This window comes from Anastrepha obliqua, chromosome 2, assembly GCF_027943255.1.
Source record: "Anastrepha obliqua isolate idAnaObli1 chromosome 2, idAnaObli1_1.0, whole genome shotgun sequence".
In the NCBI taxonomy this organism is placed as follows: Eukaryota; Metazoa; Arthropoda; class Insecta; order Diptera; family Tephritidae; genus Anastrepha; species Anastrepha obliqua.
The window spans coordinates 86,830,803-86,843,827 of NC_072893.1; the positions used below are offsets into that span (position 1 = coordinate 86,830,803).

A 13,025-nucleotide genomic window follows, 5' to 3' on the forward strand; every position below is an offset into this window, starting at 1 on the left:
GAGGCAAAAGGAGCGTCACTTTGCCATGAGGGAATTTTTGATGAGGCCCAGAGAGTACTAAACAGAAAGTGTCCAAGTAGCAAGGAATTGCTAATAAGAACTAAAGGTTACCCGTCTAGAAATTTCGGTAAGGCGGTGATTAGGTGCAAATAAGGCAGACCGCATTGCAAATTTGCGCCTCATAAGGCAGCCAAACTAGGCCCAAGTCCCGAAAGGTATCGCCACACATCTGCCTCATTAGGCGCAGGTTCGAAAAACCGAACTTCGGTAATACTCCGGTAATACTCTACAAATTAGTTAGGGATTCCAATTTATGCCTAAGTGAGACACTGACACAGATTTTCGTGACCACAACCAAATTTGGTATTGTTCTGGCATGCCAATCTTTGCCTTGCCTAACGTGGGACTGGTAAGGTAATAGTGAGGCGTGCCTCAGTAAGTCCTGCCTAATTCGGGCCTAACTGATTCTTCGGTATGCCTCACTGTAATTCTAGTCGGATAGGTGAAGTCAATGTAAACAGAATAGGAAATATAAATTCAAAAAATTATTTGTAAACAAATATAGGTATTTACTTCTAAAAAATAAAAAACAAAAAAAGCAAAGCCCTATCCCAGCCTTAAGAAAAGATCATTTTCTCAACCTGCATCCGAAGTAACTCTTATTGTTACTGCGATATTGGAAGCCGAACTCGAATTACAAGGCGGCGGTTTTCTAGGCGGCCGCCGTAGTCGAATACGTTGGTGCGTGACTACCATTCGGTAGTGCGTAGGTTCGAATCTCCGTGCAATAGCAAAATAATAGAACAAGTTTTTTTCTAATAGCGATCACCGCTCGGCAAGCAATAGAGTGTATTTCTACCATGAAAAAGCTCTTCATAAAAAACCATTTGCCGTTCTTAGTCGGCTTAAAACTGTAGGTCCCTTCATTTGTGGATCAACATTAAGACGCACGCCACAAATAGAAGGAGAAGCTCGGCCAAACACCTAAACGAAGTGTATGTCCAATTATTTATTTATTTTTATTTTATTTTTTCTGCGCCATGAGGTCATTATGAAGAGACCTCAGCTTGTATAGCGTTTTTCAATAGGTGCGCTTCAACTTTTTTCCGATAGGGAGGGCGAACGACGCAATATTTTTTATTTTTCGCTTGTCATTTGTAAACTTCATTAGTATACATTTCATCATGGAACGCTACACACTTGATCAACGATTGCAAATCGTGCAAATTTTTTATGAAAATAATCGTTCTGTTGCAGCTACTTTAAGACTACTTTTTTCCGGAAAATCATCTTCAGTGATGAAGCTCACTTTTGGCTCAATGGCTTTGTCAACAAGCAAAATATGCGTTACTGGGCAGAAAGCAATCCACACGTGATTCATGAGGCACCATTGCATCCCGAAAAAATCACTGTTTGGTGCGGTTTACATGCCGGCGGCGTAATTGGCCCATATTTTTTCGTTGACGAGAACGATCGCCACGTTACTGTGAATGGAAATCGATACCGCGACATGATAAACGATTATTTTTGGCCGCAATTGAATGGTATGGACTTAGACGACATGTGGTTTCAACAGGACGGGGCCACAAGCCACACAGCACACGCTACAATTGATTTGTTGAAGAGTAAGTTCGATGAGCGCATTATTTCCAGAAATGGACCGTTCGAATGGCCGCCGCGCTCGTGTGATTTGACGCCTCTAGACTATTTTCTTTGGGGTTATGTGAAGTCATTGGTCTACAGTAACAAGCCGGCGACGATTTGTGAGCTCAGAGCCAATATTGAACGCGAAATTGATGGAATTTCGGCCGATTTATGCAAAAGAGTAGTCGAAAATTGGGTTCAACGATTGGACTTCGTAAAACGTGCACGCGGTAGTCATGCAAAAGAAATCGAATTTCATACTTAAATGTATATATTAAAACTCGATAATAAAAAAAAAAATTAGTTAAAAAAGTCAAACCGTTTGTGTTTTATTCAAAAAACAAGTTGAAGCGCTCTTACTGAAAAACGCTTTACTTTTTAACCACTTGCCAGAAAACCGTTTTCTGTCACATAGTCTAACAAAAGGAGAAGTGTGATAAACAGATTTAATTATAAATTAGTTAAACTGGTTTGTGATATGGCTTGTTTCTTTATTATACCGCTGAGATTTTTAATAATACGAGTAATGTGGATTTTATGTTCATACAAAAATTCCACCAAACACGAATATTTCACTCTTGCATTTTCGTTTATTTTACTCTTAATGAAATGAGCAATAATGAAATACCTAAGTAATAATAAAAGAAAATCCGTAAGCTCAGTGTTGTAATAGTGGTTTTTGGAGCAAACATTTATTAAACGAAATTAAAAAAAAATATTGGTAAATAAAAAAATCCCTTTATGCGCTAAAAATGTTAAATAGGCGAATTTTAAATTTCTCTTTTGATTTTATAATGTTGACACTATAAAGTTTTCATATAAATGAAAATATAGCTGTCAAAAAACCAAAGTGATAGTTCATTCATGCGATACACATGCCGTTAGATTTGCGATTTATCGGATGAGGTCTGCGCTGAGCGGTCTCTATTTGCATTATATCGCTTAAGATGATTTGCATGCGATCACCATCCGCATGTGAGGCAAGTGGTAAGTGAGACTACTTTATTTTTTGTATGATGGGCTTTTTTGTGTCGAAAAAATTACAAAATATGTATCCTTAAAACTCTTAATAAATAGGCTAACGAAAAAAAAAACTAAAATACTCTAGTGATTCCATCACTTGAAAAAGATTCCATTTTCAAAGTATTTGAAAAAAATTTGCATCGCCAGCACATAATTAATACCACTTACAATATGAATTATCATGTAATGAAATTGAAAAAAAATAATTTTAAAATGTGTTAGAACTAAAAGAAAAATTAATCAATTGCTTTGCTGTAAACTAAAGGAATGCCTCCGTAGTATTAATTGTAATGCAGTTGAACATAAAAATCCACTGAACATAAAAATTATATTTAATTCCAATTTACAAATATTTCATCGAAAACATGCACACATACGCCTGGTTTACAAAATACAGTTCCACCCGAACTTGGACCCTTCATATGTAAATACAGGTACATTGACCATATTTGTTTTGATTTATTGTACAATTTAACGAGCATTGTTCAGTGCCTATTTTAGTCTAATACACAACGACGACGACGAAGATAAGAGATACTGCATTACAGAAATTTTTCCGCGTCTATTTCGTGAGAGCCAGAATCATACTCGTATCAGTCGCTATTCAACCGCCAAGTTAGGTGGATCGATTATATTGGCTACGGTATAGAAATAAAAATGTTGAAGTGTATAAACCGACTGACCAGTGCTTTAATGCCTGCAATGATTTTTATACTTTGTCTTCTTGTTTGGAGTGATCTTTACGCATTGACCGCGGCGCGTACGTCGGATATTTTAAAAGTGCAACTACCACATGGAGGAGTACTAGTTGGACGTCATCAGATCTCACATAAAGGACGTCATGTAAGAGCTTTTTTGGGTATACCCTATGCTCTGCCACCCGTTGGAGAATTGCGATTCAAGGTAAGTGACAAAATATACTAATATTAAATTCGTTTTTTGGCTAGTATGTACTTCCGTGCAGTGAAAAAGTTTGAAAGATTTTAGCACAATAAAATTTGAATGATTGATATCAACTTCAAGACAGGTTATTTTGAGCATATATACCAAACTATAGTTTTACGGGGATTGCTATTTAGGTTTTGCAATAATCAAGTAAGCACTTACATACGCGGTTTGTATAGTTATAATAGGAATTGGTTTTATTGGAATTTGATCCATGTGCATTTTTTTGGACCAACCGGCACAAACTTTTTTGAGCGGTTGTCCAATGATACGTCATCCAAGCAAAATTATTTTACGACCAAATCTTCAGGATAATTTATAAAGAAAAGAACAAAATTGTTCGAAATTAATAATGGACACGAAAAATATTGGTCGGCTAAAATCATCATAACATAAAATTTGTATAAGCTATCAAAACAATTATTATTTTATTTTCTTCTCTTTTAAGCTTAGTATGTTAAGCAAAAAACTCATATCAATTCAAAATGATGCAATTTAGATTTGACTTCTGTCATTACGCGATGGGCATTCGTTTTTGTTACGGTATCTGCCGCTCTCTGCCATTTCATATTGAACTGCTGCTCATTTTTAATTTCTTTTTTACTTTTTAACAATTCTCATTTAACAATTACCCGATATTTTTCAATGGGTCGCAATTGTAGACAGTTCGGTGAGTTGTGGTCCTTTTGAACAATATTTACCCCGTGGTTTTCATACCAGTTCATGGTAAGATGGCTATAATGACACGATGCTACATAGCGCTAGCACAGAACTGAGTCTGTATGCTTTTTTATGAATGGAAGCAAACGTTTTTGCAAACACCCCCAAACTTGCTTCATATGAATTTCTTGATTTATAGTGCCGGTGGTAAAGAATGCTTTGCCTTTTATACCACACTGGCAGATGGCTTGCCGAACGAAATATTTTTTAGAGAATTTGTCCCACATTTTTAACTTAAAGGCATCTGAAACTCCTCCTCTCTTCGTTGCAGTGTAAAACTCAACGCCCTGAATCAGCTTAAAGTCGGCTTTGACGTATGTTTCATCGTCCATAACCACACAGTCATATTTATGGATGACTTGACTGTATAATTTTGACGCGCGTGCTTAAGCACTCTTATTTGGTTTATCGATTCGATTGGGTACTACAATCTTTTTATTTGATCGTAAACATTCACTTTTACGTACTTTTTGGACTTTTTGGATTTTGGACTGTCTTCACGAAATTCGTCCTTTAGCAAAGTGCTATAACATAGTAATTCCGAAAACTAGAAAATAATAGTGGATCGTCGGCACAATGTATGATTACCATTAAAGTCTCATACTTTACGATGGTAATATCAGACATATTAACATCGGTGTTGCGATATCTCAAAACTTAAGAAGCTGCCTATGTAAAAGCTTCATTTAAGCAATGATAAAGTGTTCATTTATTTAACATACATTTTTAGCTTTATAACTATTTTTATTTGAAATAATTACCAAGTTAGCGAGTTAAGCTATTTTAATTTATTGCCCCATATACAGACACTGGTGCTCACATAATTAAGTCACTTCATCATTTTACAGTATTCGCAATATTTTCATGCTAAATTCTTTTCTTTAATTTTTTATAAAAATATAGTTCAATTTTTTAGACAGTTTTTTCCATACGATATTGAGCTTTTTTTTTTCATATAAAGCATTTGCTTGGAATTGTTTTATACGGAAAACTTTAGCTCTGTCTCTATAATTGGTGGGCAAAAATATTAAAATTGAGTGTGAAATACTGTCTGACTTCAAACTTATATTTTAATTTATTTGGGATATAAAAATGCATACTCAGAAATTTTCTAGAATTTTTTTTTTTTATATATTATTATTAATCCTAATTACTTTACTATTTTTCTCATGCTACATTATACAATTACTTTCCGTGAAGTCCATTCAAAAACGGTTGTTGTGCCAGAAACAATCAATGCTGTGTGTCAATTGATAACACAAGATCGGCATGTGACAAATGACGCGATATGTGCTTCCTTGGGTATTTGTGGAACCAGCATGCATTCAATATTTTGGACAAAAGTATAGAATTTGTCCGTTGTGATACCATACTGGGAGAGGGGAAGGGAAAAGGAGAAGGAAAGGAGACCAGACAGGTGGAATAAAAGGAGGAAGGAGCGTGGACTAGAGAATGACGACCAACAGAGGCGATTTACGTTTGTATTAACCGCTTCGGGCACTGATGAATTTCACCAGTTGTGTGATATTTAAACCTGCAGAGTCCGCCGGTGTAGCGAAAAAGTGAGAGCCCAGATGTCTAAACCTTTACCCAACGCTAGCAGGGCAGCTGAGAAGAAGGTGTTGAGATGATTTCCCCTCGTCGCCCATACAGCTTCTGCAGAAAGGACTTGAAGCAATCCCAAGCCTAACCGCATGGACACCCAACGGACAATGTCCGGTAAGGATACCTACCAAATTCTATAGCTGCGGCTTTGTTAATCATATAAGTTCTCTCGAGTGCCCCCGATCTACCCGTGGCCAGAAGGATCTCGCGACTTTGCACGTTTACGCACTGACCCAGCGCTCGCTGAGTTGACGTGAGGTCCATCTTTCCAGTAGCAGACCATAGGTTCTCAGGAGCACTCCAATCCTCTCGTGTTGCGATGAAGCTCTCCAAGCTTCGCTATCTAGCCAGCTCATAGGCCCAGCAGTTTCCCTCTATGCCGCTGTTACGGGAAACCCAAATGAGCTTAATATCGAAGTATTATTATGTCGAAGTCAGGCATTCCCCCCGACTAATTTCGAACGCACAAAAACGAGTCTAAGGCCCTAATTGCCGCTTGGCTGTCGGAATAGATGTTTACCTGCTTTACAGTAAATACGGAAGCGATCAACCAATCCACTGCTTCCTTAATTGCGGCTACTTACGCTTGGAAAACACTACAGTGATCCGGAAGCCTAAATTTAAGTTTGATGGGGAGCGTAAACGTGAACATGTTTGCCATGCCTCCAAATGTTACACCTCGCCCACTCTTCCCTTGAAGGAATATGAATCTAAAAGGTCCTAGCGTGGATGTACAATAATCAAGGTCTTAAGGCTTATTAGAAAGCAAATTTAAGACAGACCTTCTAAACCCGCTCGATACGATTAATAGAATCACTGTAATGTGGCCTCCAAACGAACGTAGCATAAACCATATTGGAATTCAAATATGACTATTAAATGTGAAATTCGATTAAAAAATAATGCCAAGATCTTTTGTTTCATCAGCAATTCCTAACAAAGTGTTAGATATACTGTACCGAGTCAACAAAACATTATTATTTTTTGCAAAAGTGACTTTGAATAATTTCTTAATATTCAAAGAAAGGCAATTCGTAGTACACGCTGATGCAAATTATCAATATCAGATTGAATTTTTTTAATTATCTACATAGAGCAGAAAATTATCGTAAGAAAAACAGCCACCTACATCGTTAATAAACAGGTCAAATAGTAAAGGGCCTAAAATACTTCCCTGAGGAACCCCGATATAAGCTAAGAAAGTTGTAGAAGGTATACCATTAATGGTGACAAGCCATGGTAGGGAGAAAAGGCTCAACCCATTGAAAGACAACCGAATGAAATCCAAAGCAAGCTAATTTACCAATTAAGATAGCATGAGACACTGAACAAAAAGCTTTTGAAAAATCTGTATATATACGGTCAACCTGAAATCTTCTTGTAAAACACATAATGTAGTATTTACTAAAAACGGCGAGGAAAACTAAGACGAAGGGACAACGATATCAGCCTGGAGATCAAACGGAGAATCACTCTTGCTAATAGATGTTACTATGGGCTAAGTAAGCAATTGAGTAGTCGAACCCTCTCTCGCATGACCAAACTAACACTTTACTAGACGCTCATCATACCCGTGTTGCTTTATGGCGCAGAGACATGGGTAGTGTCACAAAGCGATGCAGCCGCTCTTGGGGTGTTCGAGAGAAAAGTTCTTCGTAAGATCTTCGGTCCTGTGCACGTTGGCTAAGACTACCGTTCAAGAATGAACCACGAGCTGTATGAGCTCTACGCCGACATTGACGTAGTTCAACGCATCGCCATCCAACACCTGCGTTGACTAGAGCATGTCGTGCGTATGGATGAAGAAGCTCCAGCAAAGAAGGTGTTCGAGGGCGAAGTCCAAGGGAGCCGACGCAGAGGAAGACCATTGCTCCGGTGGAAAGACCAGGTGGAGGAAACCCTATGCTCGCTTGGTTTACAGAATTGGAGAAGGCGCGCGCGGAGTGTGTATGACTTCAAAAAACAATAAAGTCATTTTCACTATTATTTTACTGTGTTTTCATAATTGGACGCTAAATATAAAAGGCCACTCGCACATACCTGTAAATTTTGCCATACCATTTGTGCTAACAGTAATGCTTAATAATTGCTCTAATCCAAAGCCTCTCACAGCACTGTGGTATATCTTTCACCGTAGTTTCACCGCTTATTAAATTTCAGCACTTTTTGTACTCCACCATTTTGAATTATATTTTTATAAAAAACTAACGAAAAAAATTTAGCTCGACAAATTGTGCAAACATTGCAAACAGATAAAGTGACTACATATGTGAGCACAAGTGTAAATGCATACATGCATATACTAAGTATAAAAAAGTAAGTAATCTAGCATTTGAGGCTAAAGTCTAAGTGAATTGCACTCTAATCAAATAAACAGATAAATAAATGAAACAAAAGAATAAAAATAAGAATAAAAATAAACCCAAGTACTTAAATAGCACAGGCTTTCATATCATGTTGCTTTTTTACTTTTTTACGTATTTACCCACCAGTCCTCATTTACTTAGTATATAAATTTATATATTCTTAAAACAATTGTTTTTTACTTACTCTTTCTTTATTAGCCACCTGTGCCGTATGGCTCTTGGTTGGGTGAGCGACTCGCTGTACAAGATTCAGATGTTTGTATACATCGTGATCCTTTCACACGGCAAATGGAAATCCACGGCAGCGAGGATTGTCTGTATCTAAATGTTTATACTCCAGAGGTAAATCTTCCTATTTGCATAAATATTCGTAACACATAAATACATACTTATACTATGTTTCCTTCAAAGCAACCCAAATCATCGAAACCCTTGCCGGTTATGTTCTATATACACGGCGGTGGCTTTATAAGCGGTTCCGGCATAAGCAGCTACTATCCTCCGGATTACTTACTCGATCATGATATCATACTCGTTTCGGGAAATTACCGCTTAGGCCCACTCGGTTTCCTGAGCTCTGAAACTTTAGACTGTCCCGGCAATTTCGGCTTAAAGGATCAAGTGGAAATGTTGCGTTGGGTGCAGAAAAATATTGCAGCTTTCGGTGGAGATCCGAATAGTGTAACGATATTCGGTAACAGCGCGGGCAGTGCTAGTGTCACATACCAGTTGATCTCAAATTCAACAAAAGGTAAATGATTTCAAATTCATTTAAAATTTCTATAATATAAACGGAGTTTTTATAACAATGTCAATATAGCACTAAAAAAACAACAAAGTTCCCACAATTTCTAATGATAAAGCGAGACCAATATTTTTAAGGGAGCCAAATTAATATGAAACGGCATAGCAAATAACAAGTGGCATACATCTCAGGCATAAAATAATAATGTTCAACTATTTTTTTAGGCAGCCGCCGTAGTCGAATGCGTTGGTGCGTGACTACCATTCGTAGATGGCCGAAACCTCGGGCACGAAACACCAAATTATAAGAAAAAATTTTCTGGTAGCGCTCGCGGCTCGACAGTCAATGACAAACACCCGGGTGTATTTTAGGCATGAAAAAGCTGCTAATAAAAACCATCTGCCATTCGGAGTCGGCTTAAATCTGTAGGTATCTCAATTTGTGAAAAAAGCATGAAGACGCTCACCACAAATAGATAAAAAGTTCGGCCAAACACCCACCAAAGGGCGTATGCGCCAATTATATATATTGGATTGGGCAATAAGTTCGTAGCATTTTTACCGAAGGCTTTTATTCAAGCAAAAACTAATAATTATATCAGTAAGTTAATCAATTATATATTCGCCATTGCTTTTGACAAGCTCTTCCGACCTCTCCATCAATTTGCTGATGTCGCTCCGCCAAAAATCGCTTGGTCTAGTGTCAAAGAAGCTATTGAGCCAGTTTTTAAGTACCTCTTTGTTACAGTAGGTAACGCTCTTCATATAGTTTGGCAGGGAACGGAAAAGATGATAAACGGTCGGTGCAAGATCCGGAGAATACGTCGGATGTTGAAGGACCTCCTATTCAAGCTCTTTGAGTGGGGTTTTGGTGGCTTGTGCAACATGGGGCTTGGCGTTGTCGTGAAGGAGTATGGTTTGACCATGTCGATCAGATATTTTCAGTCGAATAGCCTCATTTACGTGGTGTAGCTGGGCAATGTAGAGCTCCTTGCTGACCGTGGCATTCTTTCCGAGCATTTTCCCATGCACCAAGCCCTCCTAGTTCCACCAAACACATATCATGATCTTCTTTGGATGAAGATCCGGCTTGCCTCTCGGCTTTCTCCTGGTGCCACCCACTTACCCACTCCTTTCTTTGCTTGATAAGGCTATACATCCACCATTTCTCATCTCCAGTGACGATTTGGTACAATAAGCGCTGTTTATGACCGAATGTTGCGCGATGGCGGGCAATAACCGAAAGTCTTCTCAGAAAAATTTAAAAAAGCACATAGAACAAATATATTATGTATAAATAATATATCCTCTTAAAGTGGAGTACTAAAATTTCATCACATATTTCAAAATATCATACGCGCTTGGCGGAGCCTTGTTTTTTTTGATAAATAAAAAACAAAATAAAAAAATAATACTTTTGTTTTATAGTGTAGTTGTACATGTATATAATTGTATGTATATATTTCCAGGTCTCTTCCACAAAGCCATTGCACAATCGGGCACCTATTTCTGTCCATGGGGACAACCAGAGCATAAAGGTATTGCCGCAAAGCGTGCCCGAGAGATGGCACAAATGGTTGGCTGCAATCCTGACGAAAAATGGCAAAAACTATTGCGGTGTTTGCGCACCAAGAATGCTGATGATATTGTTGCAACACTTTACGAATTTTTCGTTAGTTTACGAAACAATTGCAAATAACTTTGCAAAAACTAATAAATTCCTTTCCTTGGATGTCTTCATGTAGGAATGGGACTTCGATCCGGCGATACCATTTCAACCAGTCGTGGAGCCGCCACATAAAGACGCATTCCTCACAGCTTCTCCACGTGATACCGACATACCACATGGTTTCTCCTTACCCCTCATAATAGGAATCACTTCAGAGGAGGGTCTACTTAAGACCGCGCCGATTCTTAACTTGCCTGGCCTCTTGGACGAATATAAAACACAATTTCACACGATTCTACCAATTCAACTACAGTACGATCATCATTCAGCAGAAGTGCGCGAAGAAATTACAAAAAAAATTGAAGATTTTTACTTTAAAGAGGGGCATACGTATGACAAATACAACCATCAAAATTTTACTGATGTAAGTCTTTGCAAAAAAAACAAAAAAATGATTGCTTTCTCTATGCTTCTTCTTGATATTCTTTGGTAGCTTCTTTCAGATGGCATGTTTGTTGTTGGCGTTGATGAATATATACACCAGCGTGTAGAAGCTCAAAATTCATTGGATTTGCCTCCATTTTATGTATATATCTTCGAACACCGCGCCCCAGCTAGTTTAACAGAGCTTTTCGAAGGTGGAAGCGAGGATTTTTATGGTATTGTAAAAAAGCTAATCTTCATTCCAAACTTTGCAGTTTTTTAAATAGCTCGAATTATTTACATACTACAGGTGTCTGTCATGCTGAGGAATTGCAATACCTCTTTCCAGTAGGACTACAGTGGTTCGTAAGCGCAACCCCCACTGAAGACGACGTGAAACTCCGTGAGGCTATTCTACAGATGTGGGTGAACTTCGCTACAGAAGGGTGAGTCTTTGTGTATTATTTATTTAGATGAATTTCTAAAATGCAATTAACTTTCCACAGTAACCCAACGCCCACGCAGTCTGCTCTTCCGCAGTGGGAGCCAGTCAAAGGCTACCCAGTGAATTACGCCCAATTGGGGCACAAAAGCCCAGAAGAATTTACAATACTGCAAATGGAGCGGGATGTCTATGGAAATCGTATAAAGTTCTGGCAACAACTTCAAGCTCATATTCCGGCAGAACAGCGCAAAAGGAAAATAAGAGATGAACTATAAGCAACGGAAGTGTCGCAATTGCCCTTGATGTACATGCATAGTATTACTAAGATGTATTGCATATACGAGTATATAATGTTTGCTTTTTGGCACAGTTATAATTTTTTTAAACATAATGTGGCATATATCTGTGGACATTTTCGAAAACAACTTATGTGACTTTAACAGGTTTTGCTTTGAAGCCAATAAATGTTATTAAATTAGTTGCTCAAGCTACGGCTTGATTAGTTGATTCAATCTGTGGGGAAAATCGAATAATTTAGTGTCTTACAGAAAAAAATGCCATGTCAACTTGTGTTATTTTATCAAGAGTACACAAATATATATGGTATGGAATGACTTTGATTATAATATTTCTTAAACCAATATGTAAATACAAAACTTGCAATAATTTTCTTTACATTATGTAAACATTTAAATATTCTAATTTGTAATGTGACTTCTTCGCTCTTAACTTTGCCGAGGGCGGAAGGGGTGCGAAATGCGCCTTTTTCAAAATATTTTTTTTTTTATTTGGATGAACTTTAGCACGATCAACCTTCAATATCAAATATAGCCTTATATATGAATGATTGTATTAGCAGGAGCTAAGCCTTGAGGCGGCCGCCGTAGCCGAATGGATTGGTGCGTAACTACTATTCGGAATTCACAGAGAGAGGTTCGAATCTCGGTGAAACACCAAAATTAAGAAAAACATTTTTCTCATTGGGGTCGACCCTCGGCAGGCAATAGCAAGCCTCCGAGTGTATTTCTGCCATGAAAAAGCTCCTCATAAAAATATCTGCCGTTCGGAGTCGGCTTGAACCTGTAGGTCCCTCCATTTGTGAAACAGCATGTTCACCACAAATAGGAGGAGGAGCTCAGCCAAACACCCAAAAAGAGTGTACGCGCCAATTATATATATATATATATGTATTATATAAGCCTTGACATTAAGCGCTTCGCCCCACTAAGGGTATATTGGAATGGGGTAGTGTTAAAACTCATTTTTGACGCTTTTAGTCCGGTTTTCATAAATTTTTGCACACTTAGCCTTAAAATATCTTAGAAAGTATGTACTTGTATGTATGTATGGAGAGAGTGGTGAGGATGTTTCTGTTTTAAAACCACCTTTAACAGTTTTATTTCGGGTTCTATAAATTTTCGAAGAGATGAGGCAGACCTTA

General features: G+C 37.9%; 1 protein-coding gene across 1 annotated transcript; it reads left to right on the plus strand.

Moving 5' to 3' along the window:
• Nucleotides 1–3,254: 3,254 nt before the first annotated feature.
• LOC129237789 (venom carboxylesterase-6-like) lies at nucleotides 3,255–12,062 on the plus strand. Its single transcript, XM_054872721.1, has 8 exons — nucleotides 3,255–3,570; nucleotides 8,502–8,645; nucleotides 8,715–9,054; nucleotides 10,517–10,719; nucleotides 10,793–11,140; nucleotides 11,210–11,375; nucleotides 11,450–11,585; nucleotides 11,646–12,062. Exons 1-8 carry the CDS (start codon nucleotides 3,325–3,327, stop codon nucleotides 11,857–11,859), a joined length of 1,797 nt encoding a protein of 598 aa, XP_054728696.1. The 5' UTR covers nucleotides 3,255–3,324; the 3' UTR covers nucleotides 11,860–12,062.
• Nucleotides 12,063–13,025: the final 963 nt, after the last annotated feature.

Bases quoted from the DNA above. Each gene is read 5' to 3' on its own strand.
- LOC129237789 (XM_054872721.1), top strand. From the start codon at position 3,325: ATGTTGAAGTGTATAAACCGACTGACCAGTGCTTTAATGCCTGCAATG. The intron at 8,646-8,714 runs GTAAATCTTCCT...TTTCCTTCAAAG, and splicing joins TAAATGTTTATACTCCAGAG to CAACCCAAATCATCGAAACC. The intron at 10,720-10,792 runs GTTAGTTTACGA...GTCTTCATGTAG, and splicing joins CAACACTTTACGAATTTTTC to GAATGGGACTTCGATCCGGC.